Source organism: Ixodes scapularis, unplaced genomic scaffold, assembly GCF_016920785.2.
Source record: "Ixodes scapularis isolate PalLabHiFi unplaced genomic scaffold, ASM1692078v2 PGA_scaffold5__190_contigs__length_132052651, whole genome shotgun sequence".
Classification (NCBI taxonomy): domain Eukaryota; kingdom Metazoa; phylum Arthropoda; class Arachnida; order Ixodida; family Ixodidae; genus Ixodes; species Ixodes scapularis.
In genome coordinates, this window is record NW_024609880.1 from 86,361,477 (window position 1) to 86,389,224 (window position 27,748).

The window sequence follows — 27,748 nt, forward strand, 5'->3', positions numbered from 1 at the left end:
TTGCTGAAACCCAACACCAACAGACCCACACACACACAGGCACGCACACGCATGCCGGTGTTTTTCCTTGCGAGGGCCCGCGATTCCAGATGGGATCGTGACCTCCGGAAGACGTTCTTCTTGAGTTTAAAGCCCCCAGCGAAGGCCGTCGCAACAGAATTCGGCCGAACCATTATCGACTTACTTATGAACTTGACCGTTCTCTGTTCAGGAATGCCCCCTCAACGTTGCGGCTTCCGTCCCATTCGACGTTCCCGGTGCTGCTCCTGATCGCATCGGCGTCAGCGCCCTCGGTACAACCATGGTGGCCATTTTCGAAGCACTAGGAGACGGGGTCGTCGTTAACGCTCTCAAGGCGCCGCCAAGGCGTCTTGGAAGGTTAAACGTGGCGTGCCATATATAGGTTGGGTGGCTTCTCAGCCATTCTTTAAGTTCCCCTTGGACACACCAGCCCCAGGTTTCCGTATCTTCCGCCGAAGCGGAAGTGTATCTTCTATTTCGGAACGCACCTGAGCGAACGATCTGCAAAGAACCGCCATCCATTCTAAGCCGAGGAGGAACAACGTGATCTGTGCGAGTTCTGACATGTTCTACTTCGGTCATAACAAAAGCACAATCGCGGGCTTCTCCAAAAAGACCAGGTAGAACCGCAGCGACTATAGGCGTCGGCGGGATCTCGGTCTCTCACACAGACCGATGTTGAGGATGCCCTGATCGTCGTTCACCGCGCCTGCCAGGAACGCCAGCGGGCAATGCTGCATGCGCCATCTGAACATGGCCTGATCTGGCTGAGTGACGACGAGTTATAAGCCCGCACTACACCGCCACGTATCCCCCCTGCCACCTACAATCCAGAACCTTCCTCCGCAAAACGCGGCCCACATCACCGGGATTTGTTAGAAGAATATCACGCCAGCTCCTCCCTCCACCAAAAGGCCCGCTACCGGTGCCACCCCCCCCCCCCCCCCCTTTTCAAGGGGAAAATTATGAACTTATGTGGGGTTGGGGCACAAAACTAAACAAAAAAGTCTGAAAGAATGTACGAGATGGTTTTTTTTTTTACTTAAGTGTATTTTATGCTTTGAGAGCTCTAAAAAAAACTCGCATTGCATTTTAAAAATTATAAATTCAGAATAATGCAAAATCAGATGTGAGGCACACTTTATCGTGAAAATAAGTTGTAAGTACATCATAAGCGGTACAAACAACGTCAATACAAAATGGATACATATTCGCCTAAAAAGCGGAAACGAACTCATTAACGAAGGTCCTTTCAGCATCTTCCAACTTTTTTCTTCTGCACTCTCCGCACAGCTTTACGCCCTTCTCAATAAGAGCCTTGCCCAAATCGTCCATGTCCTTGGCGAGAGTCAGAACGAGGCCGCCGTACGACTCGTCTTCAGCGAGTGCGTATCCGCCCATCTTCTTCTGGATGAGACCCTTGATGATATCTGCTACCTTCGTCTGAATGATGCCTTTGCCTACTTTCTCCACAACCTTGCCCGCTTTCTTTACTACATTCTTCGCCCCGCGCCACAGTTTCTTGAAAAAATACTCCACCGTCTGCAAAAAACGAAAAAAACAAAACAAATGACAGCCCTGTTGTCCTAAGTTCAAGGACCTGCGGACCTGGCAAAACCTACCAATATTCTAACATGATAGGTCGCGAGGATCACCAAAATAAACTCTAAGCATAATAAAGTATACGCGAAGCCAACAATTTGAATCTTTTGAAGGTGACAACGTATCACTTGGAATCAAAATATAGAAGAGCAAAGAGCGCTTCGAAATTTATTGACTTAAGAAAATCCATCCATTTGATACGCCCGGCAATATATCGTTGTTTTCGTTGTAGTGAAGATATACATTCCCAATCTTTTTTATATGACCGATTTGTACTCTATACCAATTTATTTAAAGTACAGTTTTAAACAAAATCACCTTAAACTGGACAAAATATAACCCTTAAATATCTAGCTTTAAATTAATCAATATCAAACTGTAGCGTACTACATAAACTTTTTTTATATATAAAAGATAGATGTAAGTAAAACATGTTAAACATGTGATTCGTCTACCGTTTTATTGTAATCAATTATTTGAAACTTACGACGTCGATTTCTTCATAACCTCTGGTTTAAAGATATAACACAATTAGATGAATACATCTAATTGTTCGAGTTACTAAATATACTTTAGTGATAATCGAAAGCATTTTGAAAAACAGCGCGAATACCACACGGACAAGAACACATACATTCAAAATGAATGTATGTGTTCTGAATAGACAGTTGATAGTCAGCGCCTCGTCCTGTGTGTTCCTCCTTCTTGTCCGTGTGGTATTCGCGCTGTTTTTGAAAATGAATTCATACCAACTCGCCCAACTTTCCATTCTAGTAAGATAATCGAAAGAACAAAGCTCAGAATCATTTTTATAACGCTAGAGTGAGAATATATATATATATATATATTTTCTTCTTTTTTTTCAAATTTCACTATAGATATGTTTTTCGTCAAAAAGTCGACGAGAGCTAGGCATCGCTTACCTCATTCGCCAGGTGCTCATTTTCTGCTACATGCACTTCCAAGCCTTTCGCGCATTCCCGAAGAATATTTCCAATTAACACAGCTTCCTCGCCCACCTTCTTCACCTCGTTGTCGACAATCGCGTCGAATAACTCCGGTTCTTCGACATTGTTCGCCAGGCAGACTACAGTAAACAAAATACGAAACGTTACAATTGAATTTACAATTTGTGCTGGTAGAAAGGTCAATTGATTTTCATAATGATCAAAACGAAGCCTTACTTATTTCCGCGACATTCCTAGAAAATTAATCCGACCACAGTTACTAAATTTAACGTCCTTCACGAAGTAATTCTTACATTTTTCATTATAATTAAAAACTACCAATTGCCTATAAAAACTTGCTATGCATCATAAATATTTCACTAGAATGACTAGTGTTTGACTGGCATCCCCACTGTAGTCAATGAGAGGATATGAATAGCAGACCAAGCTGTCGTAAGCCCTGTCCCTTTTTTGACTATTGACTCACAGTTACTTTGTCCACAGGCGTACTACTTCTGCTAAATGCTGCACTCACAAAAACAGTCAAAGAAAACATACACCAACGTTTTCCCTAAGCGAAGCTGATCTCAAGGTCACACTTCCCTGAAGGGATCATTGTAATTTTATGTTTTGACGCACTATAAGTATGCGCATACTTTTAGCACGGTGGAACATTTTCTTGTATTATTGAACGACTGAATATTACCGTACATTTTCATACGACCACTTCATACGACCACTGTAAGTAATGGAACTTACATGCAGTGCAAAGAAAGCCAAGAAGACAGACAGAAATCACTTGCTTCATCATTCCTAGAATTAAACAAAACAGTAGAGTAGAACAGGTAATTCCGGCCAATATTCCCAACATTAAAATGCGATATTTCATCAAAATCGCATTTCCCATAAGAGGCCCTTTCTCTTTGATCTGCTCAGTAAAATGACGTTACGTTATATTATAACATTATTTCACGCGTAAGCAAAGGAAACATCTCAGTAGGCCCTCATTTTTATTTAACAATGTTTAAAAATAGACTAGAATTTTCTAGGCTCTCATAAACCACCTGAAACACACAGCCTACGGTTGGTACATTAATTTCTGCAATATGATTATAATAACAAGGAAGTGAAAACCACAAACATTCTTACCGTTCTTCTTGCCTGGCTCTTCGTCAAAAGTGGACTTTGTGGAATATGTTTTAAAGCCCGCTCGACGTGGGAGTTTTATACATCGTAGGTGGGAGTCTCAGGACTAATCTATTGTTTACCTATTATCACGGTGCGCCAAACATTCACTCAGGAAAGCCCCGTCCTGTATTTACCCGTTTGAGACGGACGTTTTCTATTTGATACCGCCCTGTTTTGAGTAGTCCATATCTTATCACGTCACCTTTGACTTCTGTCCTATCCTGTTACACAAATGAGGAATCCCCCAACATGCTCTTTCTGACATTATCTTTGAAGTGGTCGTATGAAAATGTCTGAAGGGTCTCGTTACCTGACCTTTAGGAGTGTAGTATATTAGTACTCGTCATTGTAGTTTCAGAAAAACACCTGCGTCAGTAGATTTTAGAAACGTTTAATATACGGTTTTCGTATTATTCAAAGCAGTACAAACGTGACTTCCCAAATCTACCTATATCTGCATAGGAGCATGTATCTAACTGTTATACTCGCTGGGCTGCTGTAAATATATTTATTTATTTATTTCAATAGCCTGAGAGCCCAGGGACTTTACAGACAGGTTCGACATACAATATCGGTTCAGTAAAAAAATTAAACAAACAAGGCATCTTGGTTACAAAGGTTAGTCCGGTGTAATCTTAGCAAAAGTAAGTAGTTAGTGATTTTAAAAGTAAAACAATTGATCGAAAAGTTAATAATGATGCGCGAAGGTGGTTCCATTCCGGTAACGTTCTAGAGATTAAAGAGTCGATGTAAGCTGAAGTTTCACACTGAGGTATGCCAACTCTAAGATTGCGATCGATGCGGGGAGAAATGAAAGAGGGGCTAATGAATAGTTTGTTTTTCAGAGAAGCGTTAGACTGATCAATTTTATGAAATAGGCATAAACGAGATAATTAACGGCGTGAGTATAGAAGAGGCAGAGACAGGATGGTTTTCATAGATGAAACACTTGAGGTGCGATTGTAGTTACAGGCTATGAAACGTGCGGCGCGATTTGCAGTGCTTTAATGTTTGCTACAAGCGTTGTGTGGCCGGTATCCCAAATTGCTTCGTCATATTCCAGCTTTGAACTAATCAATCTCGTACAGAAGAAGTTTTACTGACATCGGGGTTAAAGAAAAGTTTACCTTTATATATCTAAGCATCGAATTAGCCTACTGATTATATGATCCGAAGTAATTTTCCATGATAGGTTAATAATAATAATATACTTTATTTTCTGGTAGTGTCCAAAAACGGCCACGAAGCACGAAGACCTACTTATTGGTACACAATAAACAAAGTAATTCTCACATTAAAGATGCATCTGTCTGTTGAGGCACAGGTTGAGGCACAGGTTAATCAATACTTGCCACAAAATTAACAAACGCAATACGCACATATATCAAGACGCTTCAGATGACACAAAGAGCTAAAATCAAAAGAAAACACAATGCTAGAAACGTAAACAAAATTTCATTCTCTATAAATCCTTCACCATTTCTAAAAACGTATCTGCGTAGATGTCAAGATCAGGAAAAAAAAGCTCGTTATAAAGATGCTGGATCCTAGAAATTGGCGAGGCCTGGTATGGTGTATCTGGGAAAAATTGCAAAAGAAATCTACGAGTACGAAAAGGTACATGAAAGTTCACAGATGATAAGAGCGAAATACTATCAATTCTACCTCAGATGACTTTATGCAAAAACGACAAATCACGAATAGTACGCCGTTTACTTAGCTCTCGTTAATTAAGATATTTAAGTAGTGATTCGTAACTATAATAACAACGGCGATTAAAGTATCTATCGTACGCAATTTGAACCAGACGCTCCTGAACTCTATCAATTTCGTTGCACTGATTCACAGAAAAGGAGTTCCACACTACGGAACTGAATTCAAGTCTTGGTCGAACCAAGGAACGAAACAAATGAACCAAACATATGTAACTCGAAAACTCCCGCGTCATACGTAAAATCAGCCCCAGTACACGTAAGGAAATACCCATCATTGAAGTGGCGTGTTCTTTGAATGAAAGACGGCTATCAACGATAACGCCAAGGTCACGCCTGGTGGTCACACGCTGAATCATTGCCGCATTCGGTAGCGTATATTGAAAAACAATCGGGTCGCGCTTTCTGGACAAAGAAATAACTTTTGTTTTTTTGTATGTTAAGGAACAATAGATTAGATGAGCACCACCCTGACACACGGTCAATATCCTGTTTTAGTAATGAACAATCGTCTAAGCTACGCACCGAGAAATAAAGCTTGATGTCGTCTGCGAACAGTAGAATCTTAGCACTCTTGACAGCGGAAAAAATATCTTGGGTTGCCAAAGGCATGGTAGTGCTTTTTTGGACGAGGACAAAAGAAAGAACGACAAGACAGACACGGCGCTCGTGTCTGTCTTGTCGTTATTTCTTTTGTCCTCGTCCAAAAAAGCGCTACCATGACTTTGGCAACCCAAGACCAGTACCAACTAGCCCAACATACAGCTTTGACAAGAAACAATATCATTTATAAAAATTAAGAAAAGGAGAGGGCCCAAGTTTGAGCCCTGTGGAACGCCTGACGTTGAGATTAAATGATCCGATAAAATATTTGAAATCCGAACCGCGTTTGTACGCGAAGGAAGGTAAGATTCAAACCAAGCAAGATACAAAGGACATAAACCATACAACCGCAGTTTCGACAAGAGCAAAACATGATTCACCGTATCGAATGCCTTCAGCATATCAAAGTACAGAGTATCAACTTGTCCCTCGCCAAAAACGACTGGAGACGAGTAATTGAAGAATGTGCATAGGTTAGTCTCAACTGATCTCCCCTGAAGGAATCCATGCTGCGGAGGATTGATTTTTTGGCGGAAATAAAAAGAAAGTCGCCTTTGCAAAACAATTTCAAAAAACCTTCGAAAACCCACACAGTAGAGACACAGGCCTGTAGTTGTTCACGAGGCAAGCATCTCCCGCCTTGAATATTAGAACTATATAGCATCTTTCCATTGCTTAGGGAAAATACCAGGCTGAAACGATAAAGTTAATATTTGCCGTAAATTAGGAGTCAGAATGTCCCCGCAACCCTTGATAATAAAACAAGGGACTGAGTCAGCACCCAAGGACCGTTTAGGTATTGGGTGCTGACTTAAGGCCCCCAATCGCTCGCAAAACTTCGTCATCAGTTATAACGCAGAAAGGAAGGCTATTATGAGTGTCGATAGTCGAATCACCATGTTGTTCCGAAGATGAATGCAAGGAAAAACATGAACTAAAGTGACCTGCACAAATATCTGCAACCTTCTGACCAGCGACGAGACCAGAAGCCCAGTCTACACCTGGAATATTAAAATCACACAATATATGCACTCCAAACTTACTAAAGTAAATTTTTGCCTGGATTTCCTTAAAATGGTTAATAAAAGGGGTATGCTCGTACAGTGGGGGGAAATAATAATTTCCAATAAGCAAATTAAAACCATCCTTTGTATGCAGCTCCACCCAAGCGCATTCACCATATAGCTCCAGGTCGTACCTTCTGTGTGAGTTTATGCAACCGGCAATCGCAGCTAGCACTCCGCCTCCATAGTTCTGTCCGGTTTTCACGTAGTTTGTGTCACCCCGATGCACATTGTAGGTTGCCGGAAAGTATTCAGTATTGACCGGGCTATCATTTAGCCACGTCTCAGTTAAACATATAAATCAGGTGCACTGTGCAAAACAATAACCATGAATTCATCAGACTTCGTACGGAGTCCGTGCGTGTTCTGGTAATAGATGTTAATCATGTTAAGGATGTGAGTGACGCAAACCCCAAGTGATGCAAACACCAAGATAGTTGAATAAGGTTACAGATGTGAGCTAAGTTTTACAAATTGAGTATGGTGATATTGACGTGTTACGACGAGACATCTTTATAGTTTTACATCTGTTAGTACTCAGTCATTTGCCATAAGTTGCACCATACGGCGCATAAGTCTGCCTGAAGAAGTGCGGCATCGAATTCGGTCGAAATTTCACGATCAATTCCAAAGTCATCTGCGAATAAGCTAATATGGGATGATACACACATTCTTAAGCTAATAATATAAATAAGAAACAGAAGGGGTCCCAAAATGAACCCCTGGGGAACACCGGAAATTTCAGGACTGATGCAAGAAATTTCTTCAGTTATAGAAACAAACTCTGATCGATTACCTATAAAACATTTAATCCAGGACAAAAGCTTTAGAATCGCTAATTAGTTTATTAAACCTAAAAGACAATAGTTTTTGAAATACTTTGTCAAAGTCTTTGCCAAATTCGAGAAAGGTGCAATCAACCTGAGATCCGCTGTCAAGGATGGATCATTGGAATATCTCTCTCTTTTTATATATATATCGTTTCAGAATACAATAAAATTATATATTCTAGAATAAATTGTAGAACATATCGTTTTATTAGGCTTTTCTTAGTAGTGAGCAAAATGTCCCGACTGCATAACTTGCTTTGCTTTTTCTCATTTAATAAATCTGGTAGAAGAGGCTTTATGACCAGAGTTAGATGGGAACTTTAAGGTTACTACTCATGTCTAATCTGATTATGTTTTATTACTATTTATCTCACTAGTTTTCGTAGAGGACCACTTAACGCTTCTGAAAGCATACAATGGTGTGCTAGACATTATATCTGTAAATATTATTAGCCATGTTTAACGCTCATTAGCTTAACCCAGTAAAGGTTCACTAGACGAATACACGTTTATTAAAACAGGTTAAAACAAAACACTGCGAAAACATTAAGAGTACTTACGTGTAGGAATGCAAACGTTTTATAGTCCCACCGGTGAAATGTTTCGAGTAATGTTTCTACACGTATTAAAGTTGTTTCTGGCGGTATTGTATTCGGTGTGCTTGTTAGCGTATTTGTTAACCTGCTTCCTCGGCTGTGGCGTATTTGCGTGGGCGGCCACGTTTGCCTGCGGTAGCCGTCGTAGACGCCTGCCGATGTCATGACGTAGATTCTGCCGATGTCGTGACGTAGATGTAGACCAGTTCGCCTCACCGTCCATCGCACGAAGCACACAACGAGCACAAATGAAGTGCGAAGCTGAACTGACGCGCCGGAGGTAGTGCACCGCGTCTTCCTTTTTGCACACGGCGCTCCGAGTTTACATCACGCTCCCCCAACTGCGCAGGCGCGGCCCCCTCGCCAGCTTCACGGCTTCCGTGACGAAGCATCTGCGTTGTTGTGCTTTACTTTGTGTTTTATTTCTGAGGCGCGTCCGCTTTTACCTTGAGCGGCGCGTTCTTGAGGGCGTATTCTTATGGCCATCTTTCGGGCACAACGCCGACGCCGCCTTCTCCCGCAATGGAACAAATAAGGGGTTCTTTTTAATAATTGGATTGCCACTTTAAGACACCTACACTGCAGAGAACGATGCTTCTCGAGATGGTGACCATTACGAAAAGGCATTGGATTTTGGTTTGCAGTACGTAAAATCATTGGCAAATCAAAATGTTCTCATTAGTTTTAATAATTTTTCTTAACAATCAAGAGAAAACTCATTGTTCATTTTAAATACAAATCAATTTACCTCTGCGTACTTTCTTATTTTATTTGAAACATAATACTTGGTTCGACTGTAGATGTTTAAAACCATTTCGTAATCCCCATAAAACTCGCGTACCAAATATTGCACAAATTTATTACGGCGATAAATCGTTCAATTTGCTCTCTCCTGAAAGCAACCGAACTCGAAATGATTATGTAAACTGATAACAATCTAATTAATTAATCGCTCAAGCTTCCATCTTAACTAGCGGCAATTCACAGAGGCAATTGTAAAATACTCTGATTATAAACATAAGTGAATTCATTTCAAATTCTCAAAAACTTTATTTCCTCGCATTACTTGAGCAGCTCGCCGCCCCGTTGAATGAGGTCCTGTCCCATCTGGTCAATATCTTTGGAAATGGCAAACAAAAATTGATGGTATGACTCGGTGTCCTCCAGTGAGTAGCTACCAAGATGTTTTCTTATCAGGTCGCGGAGGAGCTCTTCAGCCTTTCTGGCAAGGAACTCTCGCGCTTTTGCCTTTAGAGCTGGTACGGCCCTTTTAGCGGAAATCTTGGCGCTCTCCTTAATTTTTTTCCACATCTTTCTGAAAAAGTACTCCTCTGCCTGGAAACAAAAACGTTCAAAGGGACGTTTAGTTTTCCACCAATTGGCCTTGCACACTAAGAAATCTGGAGAAATCTGCTTTCCCGCAAAGCACTTAAGAGAACTCGTGGCTGCAATCTACGGAGGGCAATCGACGAACAACGAGGCTAAAAATATACAGGGTGTCTAATTTTAATTCGAACAAACTTAAAAAAGTGGTGAAATGTAGACTCGGGTGTTCCGTATTCGTTGTGTATTTATGAGGCTCAGCGGAGATTAGATGAGAGTACAATCGTCTTGCTAATTTGGATAATTAAATCAAATTTGTTCATTACCTTTTTAATTATTGCTTTTACGACTGATGTTTAAATTGCTCTATTGAAGGCAATTAATATTAAAAGTGAAGCTAATTAAAAAAAAAGATTCGAAAAGGTATTATTTTTCTTCAAATATTAATCGGTTAATTTTCCCGGTATTTTGGCCCAATTTAAAAATTGCCCACAAAAAGAGGTTATCAAGCTCTTTCCACAATTTTGCCTGGAAGTGTGACGTAGTCGTTTTTGATCACTCCGTCGTTTGTGTTGTCGGCGCACTCGCAAAAACACGCTGACGGGATGGTGACAACATGGTTGAAACAACGACGTAGCTCTTCCAAGTGTCATAGTGGGCAGGCCTTGCGACGCTCTATTTGAGAGCAATTCTTAGATTGGGCGAAAAAACTCGATTGATCGATTAATATCTAAAAACCATAACCATTCCGCCAATGGTTCATTTTGTCTAGTCTTTAAGAGTAATTGCCGTCAATATTGCAATTCTAAATGACCCGTAAAAGGAACAGCTCGAAAATTGTTTAAAAATGTAATTAATTAATTAATTACCATGACAATTATCCCGACATTTAATGTTCGCCGAACCCGATAAATATAAGGTGAAGACAAAACTCGTCTATCACTTCCTCTTTTTAAACAATCTGCTCAAATTCAGGTCAAACAATGTATTTAGACCTAAAAACGCAGACAACTCATGACGTGTCACCATGTCTTGTGTCACAGCGCAAGCTGTTCGTTCATCTCTAAAACATTTGCAGCTTTACAACTCGGCTTGTTTCTTCCGTAAATTGCAGCCAATGGTTCACCTAGGTGCTTTGTGGGAACGCAGACACTCCAAATTGCATGGACTACGAAGATACTGATAAACCAAACAGTTCAAGAGGTCAACTTTTTTTTATTTATGAACCCCCTCTTTTGTTTTACCCTAATTTTTACCAAAATATATTTAAAAATATAGTAAGCGAAAAATGTACATTTTAATACGTTGTGAAATTACTAAGGAGGCTTGGCCACAGCGTCTAGTCGGTTGGGTATTTATTTTACGACTCACTTAATCTTTTTTTTTAGCGTCTACCATGTCTTTCTCTATAACAGGAACTCATGCGAAAGCAGTGCAGCGGTAACAATGTCAATGAATAGACTATCGTTCTCGGTTGTTCTAGAGGTTACCAGCATCAGTTGTATGCGCAAATAATTAACTACTTCGAGTGCCCTACGTACGTTTTTTTTTATTTCATTTCATTTGTTTATCCCTCAGTGTCCTAGGGCATTACAGAGAAGAGTGAGTTAATTGCAAAACCTCGACAAATCAAACGTGAAAAAAGTAAAAATTTACAACTAACAAACCCTACGGAATATCCTTTCAGAGAATAACAATTTCTGTTTTAAATCGGCAGTGTCGGTTATGGAAACAGTAGCGATAAAATTATCTGAGCAACCCTTTAGCGATTCAATGAGGTGAATGAACCTAAATTGTAAATATTGACTGGGCAGAGATGCTCTCATCATTGGTTTAAAAAACAAATATCACAACAAATAAAGATGAAAAATACGTTATTTCGTTAGTCACAGAAAATTTAGAAACGCAGGGCGTGACATGTCCCAGGCATTCTTTATAGCTCCATGACAAATGAGATTGCGAACTTAGCAAATAAGAAAACCAAACTAAAAATCAAGAATAATTTGGCGTCCAAATGATAAACCGCGCACTGCATTATTAGGTCGTCAGAGACAATGAGAGACACGTTAAGTATCTCGGTGTCTGCATAAAATTCGAAAGAAAATTTCTGGAACTTGACACAACAAAAAAACAAAGGCGAAAATTCGTTACAGTAGGGGAAATTATAAGTCTTCGGTGAAGAATTTTGTCACTTTCTGTCAACGGTAATAAATGAATTACGTAAAAAAACGTGCTTATTTCATCCAGGTTCTCTTCCCAGGAAGTGCAAAGAATGGAATCGTAGTCATACCTCATCTCCCGGAAACTCCTCTGCACTGGACTCATTCTTCAAGTTCTTTGCACATTCTCGCAGAATCTGGCCAACTTGGATGGCTTCCTCGCCTAGCTTCTTTGTATCTTTATGAACAAGTTCGTCTAAAAGGTCCGCGTTCTCAGACGATGCACTAAAACAAGCTGAAATAAATCAGATGTTTCATAATGAATGCCCACGTCAACTTCTTATACAAAAGCTGAAATGCAAGACATTTTTTTAAAGAAACTATTTTGGACTGCTTTTTGGGGAAGAAATTGTTTTCTTACCAACGTAGCCACGCATGGACTTTGCCAATTATTAGCATATAAAGCACAAAATATACTTAAATTACTCTTATAATGAAGCTTCATGCTCTGCTTAAGCCGTTATTCAGACAGACGATCGAAAATTTTTTGAATATTGACACGCTGCACATAAGCGGATAGGAGCTTAAAATATAAACATCGAAAACTCTTTCTGTGCAGAACAACTTACGAGTAAAACACCTTACGTCATCAAATTCTTGCAAGATAATACGTTGTGAAATATTCAGAACCATGTCTCGATATAATTTTAAATATACGATGGAAACTAGAAGAGACCCCATATCTATGTCGCAAGCCGTGAAAAACCCACAAACCTGGTTAAGTCAGGAACCGGTCGTCTGTGGGGGAGTACTTGTACGAGACGCAGGGTGAATCATCGCAGTTAAATGTCTGCTGGTTAACTTCGATAATTCGATTTCGTTGACGGGGAACTTTGCTAGTATTAAGAAGCCATACATTTGCACTAAACGTCAGTTATCGCTTTGTGCGTTGGGCTAGCAGTGCGTGCTGATCAGTTAGCTTAAAAGCCCAAACGTCATTTAATATTTGGTTTAGTCTGGGCTCACTAAGCATAATGTTGTGTTTGTTTGTACTTACGTCAACGGCATTTCTCTATGATTGATTACCTATTATTTTATGTTGTGCCATCCAAGTGAATGTAAAAGTTACAAGGCGTATCTACCACGAATGAGTAGCTTTTCATTATACTACGACCCTGGCAACCTCCCCTCCCCCTCCTCCTCTTCCTGGACATGAAACTGCGGCGGTTCTAACCTGGCTTTAACACCCTATTCAGCAGACTTTGCGTTGTGCAAGATTGTATTGCTATCCAATGCATAATAACTACGCGAAGGTTGTGATTAGGTGATATAAAACTCTAGTGCTTTGCTTTACAGACGTATCTGGACGTCTGTTTTCATCTATATGCTTCGGTCGTCAGAGCCACAATGACCGGCCCTTTTGCTCAAGAGTGCGCCGCTAAATATTTTTTCTTATTATTTATAAATACGTTTCTAGGACTTGTGCGCAGCTAAACCAGCAGTAAGTCAAAATTATTCAACTAAAGTTGAACTAAAGGCGCGCGTCTCATTCATACAGGAGCAGGGTGCGTTTGGACATTATAATAGGGCCCAATTAACGTTAACAGAATAGTGCCGCCTGGAAATATCTTGTCAGCGAAGTGCTCGACTCTTGCGCCGCTTGCTGGGGTTGAATCCTTACCAGCGCTTGTCCTTTTTACATTTATTTTGTTTGCATGACTGGAATGTTCCAGATGGCTCGAGGATCGTGTTCTTTGTTCGAGCTCGGAAATTTCTAAATGCCCACGTGCTTACAAAAGGGGCTTCGCACGGCTGCTTGAGTCAGACGTCCTTCCGTCGCCGTCAAAGTGTGTACAATCGTTGTTACTTTATGTTTCTCGGCACAAATTCGCCGCATTACACGTGCATTTAGCTTTTAATAAACAAGTTCGGTAGCCCACGCTTACTTTACGACGGAATGTCTAACGAGGTGCTCGTGACTGTTCTCTGATAATTGTTCACTTTCTCTGAAACAGTTATTTTGGTCGGAGGCTCATGTCGTGAGGGGGGGGGGGATATCCCGTAGAACAGGCTTACGGAAAATTAGATAGGACTTTTTACGTAGTAGTAAACCTTGGAAGCACAATAATTTCCTGTTCTTTTTACATCGATGCTGCTGATGGCTGGGGTTCCGTGGATTTTTCGTGCACGTCAATAGAAATCGCAGCGCCCTTTCTTTGTCGTCGTTCCAAGCGCTTGCTTGCCTTGTTCCTTCCGCTCTCCCGGGTTGGGGGTCCCGTCGAGCTGTCTATGGCTATGTTCAATAGATCTTTCAGATTATCGAAGCAGGAACCAACCCTGCCTGTGTAACGAGACTATAGAGAGGCGCTACGAATGGAGACTTGTTAGAGAGGGTTTCCCGTGAGTGAGTATGAGTGGACGGTGTTTCAATCCAGAGGCATCCACACTAGAAACTTCGGTTGATGTTAATCGCCATATATTATCGCGCCTAAAACAATGCTGAAATTGATCGCAAGCTATCAGATTATCTAAGCAGGAGCCAACACCGCCTGTGTTCACGAGAGCAGAGAGGTGCTAGAGATGAAGACTTCCCAGAGAGGGCTTTCCGTGAGCGTGAGTGAACTGTGTTTCACTCCAGACGCATCTAAGCTAAAAACTTCGTTTGATGTTAGTCGCCATGTGGTATTGCTCCTAAAACCATGCTGAAATCGATCGGGAGCCATATTTTTCGTGTACGTCAACAAAAACTCGCACCGCCCTCTCTTTGTCGCCGTTTTAAGCGCGTGCGTGCCTAGTTCCTTTCGCTCTCCCACGGTTGCAGTCCCGTCGCTCGTGTCTAGTTTCCTCCGTCTCCTCGGGGGAAACACCAGCAACACAAGTTGCCGTTCTCCATTTTCAGTTTCAGTTCTCTCGTCGTAATGGGAAGGCCGCGTGTAGTCCGGACTCCCGAAGAGCAACGCGCTTACGAAGAGCAATGGCGGGAACGGCAACGAAAATGTCAGCGGCGGGGGAGGGTGGCAAACACCACCGTCTATGTCATGTGTTAAACAGCTTCGCTTATCATCCAACTTCACGGAGTGGAATGGCCTGTAATTTTTTTTTTCGATATGATTTTACTTTATTTGCTTCATTAATGAGCTGCCGATTGGGAACTCCAACGTATGTTTCCCACCGCATGGGCGTCGACAGCTAGAAAGACGCCTGATTCACAGCTTTACAACAATTGAGCGTCCGCGAGCGTTACTAAATATACTTACTGGCAACGGCAATAAAACCAGCGCAGATGATGATCCCAGTGACCCGATGCATTCTGCCTGCAACGACACGGCGCAATATTTTCTGTTATATATCTGATAGCATTCAAAATGTGTCACAGGGATCAAAAGGGTTCGCATAAGTCAGTGGTTGAAATAAAAATAAAAACGCGGTGTGCATGATCTTAATTAAGGACTAAGAAGATGGGGCGATAGGTCAATTTCGAGGTAAGTAGCTACGCTGACATAATGCTTACAACGTGCTGCATAATAGCGTTTTTTTTAAGCACGTCATAATATTTTTAGAGTGCTTAATGTGGTTTTGACAAAATAAATAAATTAATGTATAATATATTCATTGACACTACCAAATTGCAATATTTCCCAGTTTCAGATTCGGGTATGGCATAGATAATAAGACACGAATGGATCTCACAAAATGAGTTGGCATTCGATCTTTTTATTCAGAAGATTGTTAAAGTAAGTTACCAATATATTTATTTGGGGGGGGGGGAAGGGGGGGACAGAAATATTTAGGCTTATGATAGAGAGCAGTATACCCTTTTAGAACGATGCTCTTCATAAATGTCGATAATGTTATACCCACCCTACCCTCTGTTTCTTACATTCACTTGTCCCATACAACCCCTTTTTGTCAAAAAAAAAATTAGCTTTCGTATTAACTTTTAAATATTTTGTTTTATTGTTAGTTGGATAATGTATTCCTAATTTTCTGCAGCAAGAAAGAAACAGTGAACGTGCTGGCGATATGGTGATAGTTAATTGTGATGTTTAAAACCCGAGACTGAGGCGAGGCAGAACATAGGAAACTTTGAAGTCGAAAAACAAGTCACAGGAGAAGACTCCTCAAACGCAGCTGAATTATTTATTTTCTCCTCGTTCCCTATACACCCTCGATAGACACCAACAACTACTCTCCCCGACATTAATGTTCACAGTGCACCGATTGAGCTCTTAGATACATATGACTCAGCCACCGAATATTTTGATTTTATCGAAAATTACTATGGTTATTTTTAAGAGTCCAATTGGTGCATTGGGAACAAAGTGCGTGTCCGGGAGAGGAGTTGTTAATGTCGATCGACGGTTTATAATGAGCGATAGAAAATAAACTATTTACCGTATTTACTCAAGTAATAGCCGCACTATTTATGAACAAGGCCCTTGCGTCTAGTTTCCCGCATAGCACATATACAGCCAATCATCGCATTCTGCATAAATGACATAGCGAATAACTAGATGAAGAATACGAGTCTCCATGCAAATGCAATCTTCATAGATGGTATCTTCGCGCGAAGACGTTATCTCTGTCCTGTAGACAGCTGAAATCATGCTGTCGATCGCGGTGATTGGCAATCCGCGTGCTCCACGGAAAAGCGAACCCTCAGGTTTTCTTCATAAATAATGCGGTTATTACTCAAGTAAATACGGAAGCTTCGTTTGGAGGCGTCTTCCTCCTTGGCCTTTTCTTCAACTTCAAAATTTCCTATATTTTTGGTCACCGCAGTTTCGGGTTTTAAACATCATGATTAACCGAAAAACTGGAAAACAGGAGAAATCATTAAATAAATTTTTATATTTTAAACTAGAAACATAAATGCGGTATACCTTCATATTGAGAGGATCTAACATAACTCAGGCAAGACCTTTTTAATATATTAAGATAAATAAAGATAAAATGTGGTATTCAATTACATTTAAAATAATAAAACGAAATGCAGAACGCCAAACACCAGCCTGAGCCTCATGAATCTTGCAGCGTCAGATAGCGTTGGCGTAAATATTTTCTGATGAACTTAGAAAGAAGGTACTATTGTACACAGCTTTATTATCTCCTCGCAAGTAATTTCATGTTATAAAAAAAAAATTTAAACCTAATTTCAGGCATTTTAGTCCGACTGATAACAAAACTAACTATAATAATGTTTATTTTTTCCATCAAGCACAAGTACATGATGGAAGGGGACGGAGGAAAAAAGCTGCATTTGTGCAGCTTGACGAGTCCTGAGCCCCCTCCCCAATTGGCAACAGCGGCAGGTCACAAAAGATATGCATCACTTTGTAAACAAAACGAAAAAAAACACACACACACACAAAAAAAAACGCAGGTTAGTAAATCAATGTACAACATTTCAATGTAACTGATAAATTAGCACTGCTAAACAAACGGTTTATGTGCAAATTTAAGGGTGCAAGATATTAAAGACAATCAAGATTCAAGATATATAGCACGAGTATGTAATACTACACTCATCCACTAAATTCATTCGAAACGAATATAAATGTAACATATAAATGAGGACATTCAGTGGAATATTCACTTTCTATGCAATTCACTCTACAAGAAAGAAAAATCCTCTGATATATTTTACTGTTGATGTTAAAGGATCAATATGATGAGTATTAAGGTAATTAAGTAGGGTCGGAAGAACGTTGGATAGCATTTCCTCACCATAGGTTGTTCTGCAACTGGGGACTTTCCAGTTGTCTAGGCTACGAGTGGGATATGTTGTCAATTTCAGCGATAAGGACGCTAGTTCACTAAGATTGATAGCATTATTTTTGATTTCAGACCTATAACTTAGACATAACCGATATTTATAGATATTGTAAATATGCATTAAATTTAACTTAGTGAACAGAGGTTTACAGGGGTAATCGTATGAAACATTACATATTATTCGCAGCATCTTTTTTTGTAGCATAAGTATCTTGTTCAAATTTGCCATTGTAGTATTTCCCCAGACGAGGTGACATAAGGGGTATACCTGTGTATACCCCTTATAAACGATAACTGTTCATGAGCACAGATAATAAACACATACATGAATGATTATATCAATTAATTTATATTTTTAAAGGCTTAGAAACTTTTTCTGTTCTTTCTCTTGGTTAGAAAATTAGTAGATGTAATATTCACATTCCTGCAAAACATCAGTGCGAGAGCAACCTCAAAATTGCTGTTAGCAGCAGGAATTATATTTTTTCATACATTACTAGTCTATAGAGCTCGTAAGACGTTCTAAATTAACTCACTTTCTTCACAAGACTGTCCCGGACATTCATTATGTTCAGAATGAAAAAAAAAAAGTCTTATAGTCAAAAAGTACGTACAAATGTCGAACCCAATAGAAAACTAGAATGAAACATCTTACCTTTCTTGCAGCGGTGGTAACTCTCAATTGATTTGTAATAAATCGGCCAGCATAGATTGGTGATTTTATGCATTGCGCGATTGAAAAAAACAAAGAAAACAGAACTTATAGGTTCATCTTATCCGTTGCGTTCACAGCACTTGCCGCTTCAATATATCAATAGATATTCGTTCGTGGAACATATGTGTGATACTTCAGAAAAGCAGCATCAGGAGAAGATAGCTCATCAGACGTTCACAATGCAATCGGATAACTGTGATTCAAAAGCAGTTTTTAATCACGTGGCTTGCACATGCATGATATGGGAGTCCGTCTGGCTGTACCTTTAACGTTACAGCGTAGAGTAAAAGCTTCTTTCTTAGGATTACTGTAAAAGTGGTGTCCAAAAAATACTTAAGAGCTAGATATTGTGAAAATAATTTGTGACACATCGTGCGCTCACACCAGACTTGTACCCGACGCTTGAAAAATTTATCAGATTACAATTACAAATTGTCGAGCTTCAAACGTAATAGATTATCGCTACAAATAACTTTCGCCGAAAAGTAAGGAATTATTTCACTCGTTACGTTATAAATTACTTTCACGTTACATTTCCCGAACAATTATCAAGAAAACAAAAGAAAATATTTTGATGTTTTCAAAAAGGTTCTGCAACCACTACATTCCATTTCTCATACACCTGCACCATGGTAGTCCTTGTAAAATTAAAATATTGTTTTTAAGAGAATGAATGTAGGTGCACTCCGTTCACGTGTGAGATGAAAAGGCAGCGAAAGCTGCAACCACACCCGCCCTCCCACTAGCTTGTGGCAACCGGAAATATTTCCTAGAATTCTGCAGAGAAAGCTAGCGGCGCACACGCTCAGTGGCAGCGTCTACCGCAGCTAGGAGTTGAAGAAGACAACAACTACTCGGCGTTGTCTTCTTGGCGTTTTGTGTTTCCCATATTTTTATAATTGCACGTTGTTCTACTTCTTCTAAGGAGCGGTTATACACAAAAAAAAACTATCTTCTTTTAAGTTTTTCTCTTCTTTACTGCGTTATCTATTTTGTTGAACATATGCTATCCTTATTCTGCTGACTAGTCTGCATGTATTTTTTTAGTTTCTGTATTATATTCATACCTTTTACTAGTTTCAAGTAATTAAAGTAATCCCTTACCAATAATTTGTAACGAAAGTACATTACAAATCGCTGCCGCAAAAAAAGTAACGTTACCCTTACAAAATTACTTGAAAAAGTAACGCATTACTTCCCAATCTGGATTTCACTGACAAATTGTTGTTTTTTTTTATTTTTCTAGCCGTAGCTACTGTCTTAATTAAAACACTTAAGAAAAAAAACTTAAATTAATCCACGCATGCATAAAACAAAAATACCTAGAAAATAGTTCCACGCCCTTCTAAATGTCGTCGCAGATGTTTTCTATAAAACAAACCTTTGGGTAGTTTTTAATAATCTAGGATGCAAACATTGAACTGTTTTCGAAAGACGCGTCGCTTTAGCCTGGCTGCTGCAATTTATGTAAAAGGTGTTGCTTAATTTTTACTTTGTCATTGTTTCTTTAGAAAGTAGCTTTGTGTATTTAACAGAACCAGTCTCGTAAACAGTTGCTCAGCTGTTAATTTCTTCCCCTCCCCCCGTGCCCCATAAAAAATAGAAGCTGCAGTTCTCAGTAGGTTTTTTTTTTTTTCCTGTGTGTGTTTGCGTGGTTTCCACTTGTTACATTATTTGACAATTTGTTCAAGAGTTCAAAGAATGGGTCATAAGCTTCACGTTCCGGCCTTCGTATCGACCAAAGCTTCTCCAAAACCAAAAGGTATTAAAAAACGTGGGCTGTTGTTGAAGCTCAAATTTTCAGCAATAGTGCATCTTTATAAAAACGGTTAAAAAGACACAGAAATGAAAACATTTTTTGAAGAGCCTGAATCGGACACATTTTTGTTTTTTAATCTTTCCACGAAAAACAAATGACTTCAATAATTACGTTGTTAGACGCAATTTAGGTGCCGGTAGCCCTGTTGTTACAGGGCTACCGGCCCGACCTTTTCTTTCCTCTCATACCGTTGGTGAGGTGATTGGCGTGTGAAATGTTGCAATAGTGTGCTTAAATGCAGCCTGTCTCATTGTTTTATTCGTGTCTCGGTCCGTGTTTTTTCGACGCGTAGTACCCTCTGCTGTGAAATGGTGGTTGTAAAATTGTATCTTCGTGACGTAATAGTTTTTAATTAAATATAGTTTTATGTTTGAGAGACAAATGTTCGTGATAGTGCCAATATTGTTTTCAAAAATAACCCGAGATTTTATTTCCGCTTCAGTTTGAAACGATACCAAACATGGCTGGCGGCGTCTGCGGAGTGATCAACGGGAACAGGTCGTCAAGCTCGTCTATCTATGAGTGCCAGTCGTTCTGCCTTCACCGGGGTGTTTAGAGGAAGATCTTCTCAACCGACCTAGTTCGCAGCAAACAACTGTCGCAAGTACGCGCCCTCCGAACCGGCGCTGTGCGGTTGCTTCGGTTCGTAGTGGGACTGCCCTGAGCTTAGCGTCCCACTTCAACTATGTTGGTCGATCTTAATTGATTTGTTCCTTTGCGCGTGTTGATACTGAATAAAGGTATTGGTATCCTTAAACGCGGCCCCGCTGCTCTGTAGATTCTGTGACCATTGTGACTGCAACCATGGTTTTAGTACTGAGAAGATACCTATACTCTGAGCCACAATTGGGTCGTGCAGTACAGGCGAAGGAAACGCCAGGCGAAGGGAGAAAACGCAAGCACTAGGAAGGCTGGGGAGGTGGAGAGAAAACTTCTCCCCTCTCTAATGTACCTACACTTCGTTTCAATTTAGCTGCGAGCGAAGCCAAAGCTAGAAGCGCGAGACCAGCGCGTTTGTGTGTTTCTCTCAAGCTTGCGCGCTCGAGCAAAGCCTGAACGCACGGACCTTCCGTGCTCGCGCTTCCAGCTTTGCCTTCGTTAGCACATAAGGTGAAACGAAGTATAGTGCTCTCCTTTCCTTCCCTCGACCTCATAGGCCCATAGCTCTCAAGTTTTAAGCAGCGCTCCAGGGGAGCAAGATAGAATATTTGGTTCGCGTTTTGAACATGCGTCAATAAGTTTCCCCACAACAGTTTTTAATACTCCGTTTCATTCTAAGTGTCAGCGTAGCAGACGCTACAACAGCGAGCAGCGAGCTTTCAGCGTCCCTGCCAAGCACGCGCGCTCGTGCAGTGCGAGCATTGTTCAAGAGGACGTGCTTTTGCGAGCAGCTTCGGCTTCGCTATCGCGTTAAGTGAAACATCCGCGCTCGCGGAAGCTATGAAAGAAAGCAAAGATGAAAGGAATGTTTAATGGGACGCTGCGGCCGCCAGCTGCATAATTATTTTTTTGGACGTTTTGTTACTGCGCGTCTACAGATGCTGATATGCGCTTGTATTCGAACGTGGCTCGTGCAAAATCGAACGTTACTGCGCCACACGGACGGTGCAGCCAGCATAACATGGTCGCGTCTTGCGTAAGTCTTCTGGACGCGCTCGCGCCCCCTGCCCCAGAGCGACAAGTCTATGCCCTCCTCTTCTGTCCTGCCTTCCTAGCTCTCGCCCTTTCTCTCTTCGCTTGTCGTTGTCTTCGCCTGCACTGCACACAACTAGTGACACGGAGTACACGGAGGTAATCATTTGCGACCGATTTGGCTGGGGGCAATCGGGCGTTCGGTTTGCAGAAAGTACATCTAACCTACCGATGCGAATATTTTTAGTTCGCGTTTTAATTGTGCGTCATGAGGTTTACCCACCTTGCTCGCGCATGCCATGCAAAAAAATAACATGAACAAAGAAGCTGAGATAACTATATATTGCTTTTGTTGATTATTTTTGTTCCTCTCGGTCGCTTTTACCCTACATCGTCGACAGACGCTGAGAAAAACTTGTATTGGACCGGGGCTCGTGCATGATGGAGCGCTAGAACGCAGCTTTCATGGTAGCGTCATGCAAGCATTACAGAAGCTTTTAGACGGAGGAGTAGTAGCAGACGAACGAAGGCGAGAACGGACATCGACGCGCAGCTTTCATGTCCGCGTCTGGGCATTGCAGACGACGATAGACGGTGTAAAATAGCTGACGGTGGAGGAGGCATCAGTGCGTCTTCTCGCACGACTAGCAGCCGGTGTCAAACTTCAAGACTAGACGCATCAGATGTCGGGACGATGGAGACAACAGGTTTCCCAGCATGTTCAGCCAAGCAGCCAAGCCAATCCAGTAGTAATGGGCGGGGCCACTGATCCGCGGGTGGCGCTAAGAAAGGGCCATGTCCTCCAACTAAATTGCATCTGAAATCATTTTCTTTTTGAAAAAATATAAAAAGGTACGTCTCCTCAATTGTGTCCTTTCAATTTTTTTTTTCATCTCTGTGTTTGTTTTTTTTGTTTTTTTTTAAGAGAGCGGTTTCAAACAGGTGGCCCGCGGGCATCATGCAGCCATCGACTCGCTGGGACGCGGCCCGCAGGCAATCGGCTACGAGTCCCGGTTCCCATGTCTAGAGCGTTAGAAATGGCATGCGCCATCGTGATCTCATCTCGCCGATTCATTTCGCTTGAAAAGTAGCTCTTCTCTTTTAACGTATTCACATAGTTTATACTTATCTGTGTTCAGTTGCCCTGTTTCTGTTTTATTTTTTGCTTCCCAGCTCTTTCTTATGTACAACAATTCCGCTACTGCTGCAAGCGCGAGCTATTCGTTAAACGTTGCATCTCGGCTGTACGAACTCTGTATCAGCAGCAGTAGCTGCCAAAGATCAAGCTACGAGCTCGGGATTCTAGCCTTCATAAACACATCACCATAAATACACAAGTATTTGTGCAGAGTGTTGAAATAAAATCATCAGGGGAAAACAAGAACTGTCAAATTAACTGATTTTTTTTTAGATACATGTTCAGCTTTGTTAATTCCTGAGTGAATTCAGCTACGCGAGAACTACAGAGTACTTGTTCTCTTGTTCCATTAAAAAAGCCAGGACGTTGTCGGGCGTTGTCACTTTAATTCTTTTTATCACATGAGGTCAGTCCCCAAAGAAATCATATAAAAAAAAGTCAAATCTAAAAATATCAGTGGCAAAATGGTGAGCTCACAAAGTGCGTAAAGCACGAGATCTCGTCTCCTTAAGGTCTTCTGACCCCCTCCCCCCCCCCCCCTCGCCCACCACCCGGTGTTGCGTTGGCCCTCGACTTTTCCGGTGTGTGCTGTGTGGCCCCCACACTTAAATGAGTTTAAGACCACTACTTTAAGACATTTTGAAACCTACGCAATTCTTTGCACTGATTTAGAAATGTAAGTTTTTATTCACGTTATTACGACTCACAACATTCACTATTCAGCTATACATGTGAGGAAAGCGGGCGATATACACGCTTTACCAGTTTTCTTTTTCGTTTTTCTGAAGTATTTGCTTACTTCTTGCACTGACTGAAATTGATTTTTTTAAGTAAAAAAGAAAACAGAATACACAAAGTAAAACGTATATATGGGTGATCATTTTTGTTTAAATAAAGACGGGAAGCTAGACTAACGTTTTTAGAGCAGGGGATTTATACGGCAATAGGGACATAGTGTAAAAAGCTAATCGTAACGATCAGTCGGCTAATTAACTAACTATGCGGACTAACGTTTAAATTATTGAAAATAAACTTTTGGTTCTAATTAGAAACTTGCTGAGTGTCATTGAAAACCACTAAAGCAGAACATATTAGAGAGACTTGAAGTTCGTCGGAAGCACGGGGGAGCGCTAAAGTCACCACTCTTGCGGTAGGAACAAGGCGACCGGTGTGATAAGGCGCCTGTGGGTTTTTCCTGTCTCTTATAATAGCCCCAGTTTTGTCCCAGTGGTTACTTTATCGCACTGCCGCCCCTCCCACGTGCTCAGTCTTTTTTGTGGTACCTGATTTAGTGGTTTTCGATGACGCTCAGCAACTTCTGAATTGAAACCATATGTCTATTTACACTAAGTAAAAAGTTAATTAACCCATGTTGGTTCATTTGTGGACTAATCATGACAGTTGTCCACTTATATTTTGTCCTCCTGGCCGTATAACTCGCGTGCACAAACAGCATTGGTGGTGCGGTCACGCGTTTTTTTAAACATATAGTGAGTTTTAGTAAACCGTGTTTCTCGCTCCGTTAAGCCCCTCCGCTACCCGGAACTCTACAGCCAAGGCCATCGGCGCGCAGGCGCAGTGGCGATTCCGCGCTCCGCTCTCCAGAGCGGCTGCACGAAAACGATCTACTAAAACTCCCTATTATGTTAGGCTAAAAAGTATCACGCTGTATATATACAGTTAATTTTCTCATAGTAAGGAAAGGCAGTGAATGCGCAGGAAGTCTGGTGGTAGTTAGTTGTATTGTGAAAAACCCGGCACTTTGGGAAGGGACAAAAAGTACTTACGAGTTGAAGAGCCACGGGAGGGTGACGTGTCAAAAGTTGCAGACATTGCCTCCTGTCATTTTCTTCCATTCGAAAGTTTCTTTATTCTAATCGGTTTCGATTTGTTATAATTGTAACACTAACAGTGAAGGTGTGTCCCTTCGGATAGCTTTTCAGGATTATTGTCTTTATTCGTTTTGGTGCCTTAGTCAACATACCAATTTTCATAGAAAATAAATCTTTTTTTTTTTTTTTCTATCCGAATCAGAAGATGACGACAATTCAACTTTTAGGATTTGTAACAGGTAAAAAGCGCAACAGGACAACGGACAAATAGAAAGACACAGTCTTCCTTTCTGTCCGTTCTGTTGCGCTTTTTAATCATTATGAATCACCAACTCGCCCAAGACTCCATCATCGTTTAGGATTAGACGTTCGTGTTATAATAACGTTTAACTTTTTTTTTTAATTTCATAGACGCAACGCTAATATCATAATATTTTTTATTGTATTTATGCCTCAAATGATGGGCGTCAATCCTCTTCAAGTTCCAGGTTCTTATTCATATCCTTCCTGCAAAGAAGCAATAATTCAGTGTAAATCATGCCTCATTTTGTAGTAAACATAGTACCCTATATATACTAACACTGTCAAACATCGAAGAAGTTCACATAAGCACCTATCATTATGGCGAATGGGGCTATACAAAAAACTCAAAGCCGATAATTTTAAAAAATGAAGCGACTCAAGAACTGTTTTAAATATTTATTTTCGTACACAACCATTCTTAAAATGGTTTTCACAACTCAGCCAAATCTGGTCTAAAACGAAGAAGTAATACTCCTAACAAACCTAATAGAGGGAAATGAAGGTGAAACTCAAGCCTTTGAGGACTAATGATCACGGCCCTGCCATTAAACAAAAAATTTAGAGACCTCTACTTCTTCATGAAAATTTAATTTCTGCTGTTTGGAAGGCCAATTGTATGCTAAGAACCTGCGCTTTTAATCACCTGCAAACTTTACTTGAGTATCCAACAGCTAACCTTATTTATCCCCTCTGCGGTTTGGTTTATGATTGCAGTGTATGCTCTCAGTTGGCTCTCAGCACAAAAATGTGCGCTATTTAAATGCTCCAATGTTTGCAAATCACAAGAAGAGCTGCCGTGAACCGAGTTAATATAACCTAAAAAACTGCAATGCGCCCCTTGCAAAGGAACTGATTATTACCTGGCCCAAATGGAGAGAACCTTTGAGAAAATAAACTAAAACATTCACTCCTTATGCACCGCGTACAAACCGAAAATGTACCTTGGAGATGTTGGCAAGAATATGACACTAACAATGACATCTCAAACGCTTAATTTGAATAGCTTTTTTTTTCTTTTTCTTTCAAGGCTGGGGTTTTCGTTTTGCCCCCCCAAATTGCGCCGAAAATTTGAATTACCTCCCTCCTATGCTCGGCTTCCTTCATGCCAATTCTTTTGGCAGGGACCTCGTTCTCTTGGGAATCATCACCATTGTACTCGTCCACTTCTGTGTCTTTTTTTCGGTAGTCGTCGTCCAAAACCTGTTCCTCAAAGTCGTGCTTCGGTAACCCAAAGACTGGTGGTGGGATGATTGGAATCGCTGTTGTTAGAAACAAAATTAACGATTAATGTGTATGTTACTAAACATTAAATAGCTAAGTAATTTAGCTGTCTGAGCAAGAATCTTTCGAAAGGTCCACGTTACTTACGGGAGTTGTATTTGTCATCATCGTTTCTAGATATAAAAATATCGCAGTGTATTATTGAAGCAAATAAACAAAACAAAAACGGATTTATGACAGTAAGCCGATACTTACATAGAGCGGCAACCTGCAGAGCAAAAGAAAATAATATATATAATTTCGCAATATATGCATGCAACGTAATTATTTTGGAGTTTTTTTAAGACTCGTTTAACATCTAAAAAAATGCACTTAAACTACTCACAGACCACACCGACGCAGAAGATAAAACACGCAGCAATGATAACGGGTTTCATTTTGTCTGCAAAGAAAGAAAAAGAAGAAACACTCACAAATCTTAAATACATTTTCTACGTTTCTAATACTTGATCCTAGACAGTTGTTATGGCACAATTTGACGTCCCACCAACAAAATCTGGCATCGTTCTAATCAATTGTCACTGTTCACAAATTGCTTCTATATTTGGCATCACAAATAGTGTATAGAGTCGATCACTGTAAAACTAACAATTCCTAGTATGCAGGTGTCTTTTGGCATTTGGTTGAGAACTTGGAACATTCTGCAATCTTGTTTGCATAAGTCGTTAAATTTTAGTGCTAGTCAAAAAATAGGTTAGCCAACTTTGCATTTTTTCCGACGCTTGCTCTTACAATTTTTTTTTTATCAAAAGGGAGGCCTTTCAAGATTATTCAACAATACTAGCAACTGCTACACACGGCGATAATAGTAGCGCTACATTACTTTTATCGTTCTTGAAACTTTAAAAATGTTTCTCAGACTTGCAGAGGCGGAATGTTTTTATTGTGTTATTTATTTAAGGATTACCTATTTATGACGGATTTGCCACGTTACATCAATGAGTTTCAAGCGAACTAAAAAGTGAGTAGTAGCTCCAGCATTGTTTTTCTTGACAAAGCGATACTACACTCTAAGAAACCCCTGCGCGTTCGCTTACCCGCAAAACACTCGGACAGCCAATCTCTGCGATCTACGAAATCAGGTCAGCGAATTATAAAGTGGAACTTTTGTTTAGACCTCAAAATAAACTCTGCGCTGTGGCATTGTGCAATGCAAGCATGACGCGTTGCATTGCGTATTAGCACAGCGCAGACTTCAATTTTAGGTC

The 27,748-nt window shown here is 40.6% G+C and overlaps 2 protein-coding genes and 1 long non-coding RNA gene across 3 annotated transcripts; all 3 read right to left on the bottom strand.

The window, feature by feature from the left end:
• Positions 1 to 1,144: 1,144 nt before the first annotated feature.
• On the bottom strand, positions 1,145 to 3,381 carry LOC115328004. The gene is made up of 3 exons (XM_029989075.2): positions 3,330 to 3,381; positions 2,547 to 2,710; positions 1,145 to 1,563 (listed from the first exon to the last, which is right to left on the bottom strand). The coding sequence occupies exons 1-3, from the start codon at positions 3,379 to 3,381 to the stop codon at positions 1,237 to 1,239; spliced, it is 543 nt and encodes a 180-aa protein (XP_029844935.2). The 3' UTR covers positions 1,145 to 1,236.
• Positions 3,382 to 9,593: 6,212 nt separating this feature from the next.
• On the bottom strand, positions 9,594 to 18,508 carry LOC8050971. Its single transcript, XM_029989011.3, has 4 exons — positions 18,476 to 18,508; positions 15,303 to 15,359; positions 12,177 to 12,340; positions 9,594 to 9,898 (listed from the first exon to the last, which is right to left on the bottom strand). The coding sequence occupies exons 2-4, from the start codon at positions 15,352 to 15,354 to the stop codon at positions 9,626 to 9,628; spliced, it is 489 nt and encodes a 162-aa protein (XP_029844871.2). The 5' UTR covers positions 15,355 to 15,359; positions 18,476 to 18,508; the 3' UTR covers positions 9,594 to 9,625.
• A 7,817-nt stretch (positions 18,509 to 26,325) lies between these two features.
• On the bottom strand, positions 26,326 to 26,748 carry LOC115327997. Its single transcript, XR_005718073.1, has 3 exons — positions 26,736 to 26,748; positions 26,628 to 26,653; positions 26,326 to 26,518 (listed from the first exon to the last, which is right to left on the bottom strand). It is a non-coding gene; the product is annotated as an uncharacterized LOC115327997 (long non-coding RNA).
• Between the last annotated feature and the right edge of the window lie 1,000 nt (positions 26,749 to 27,748).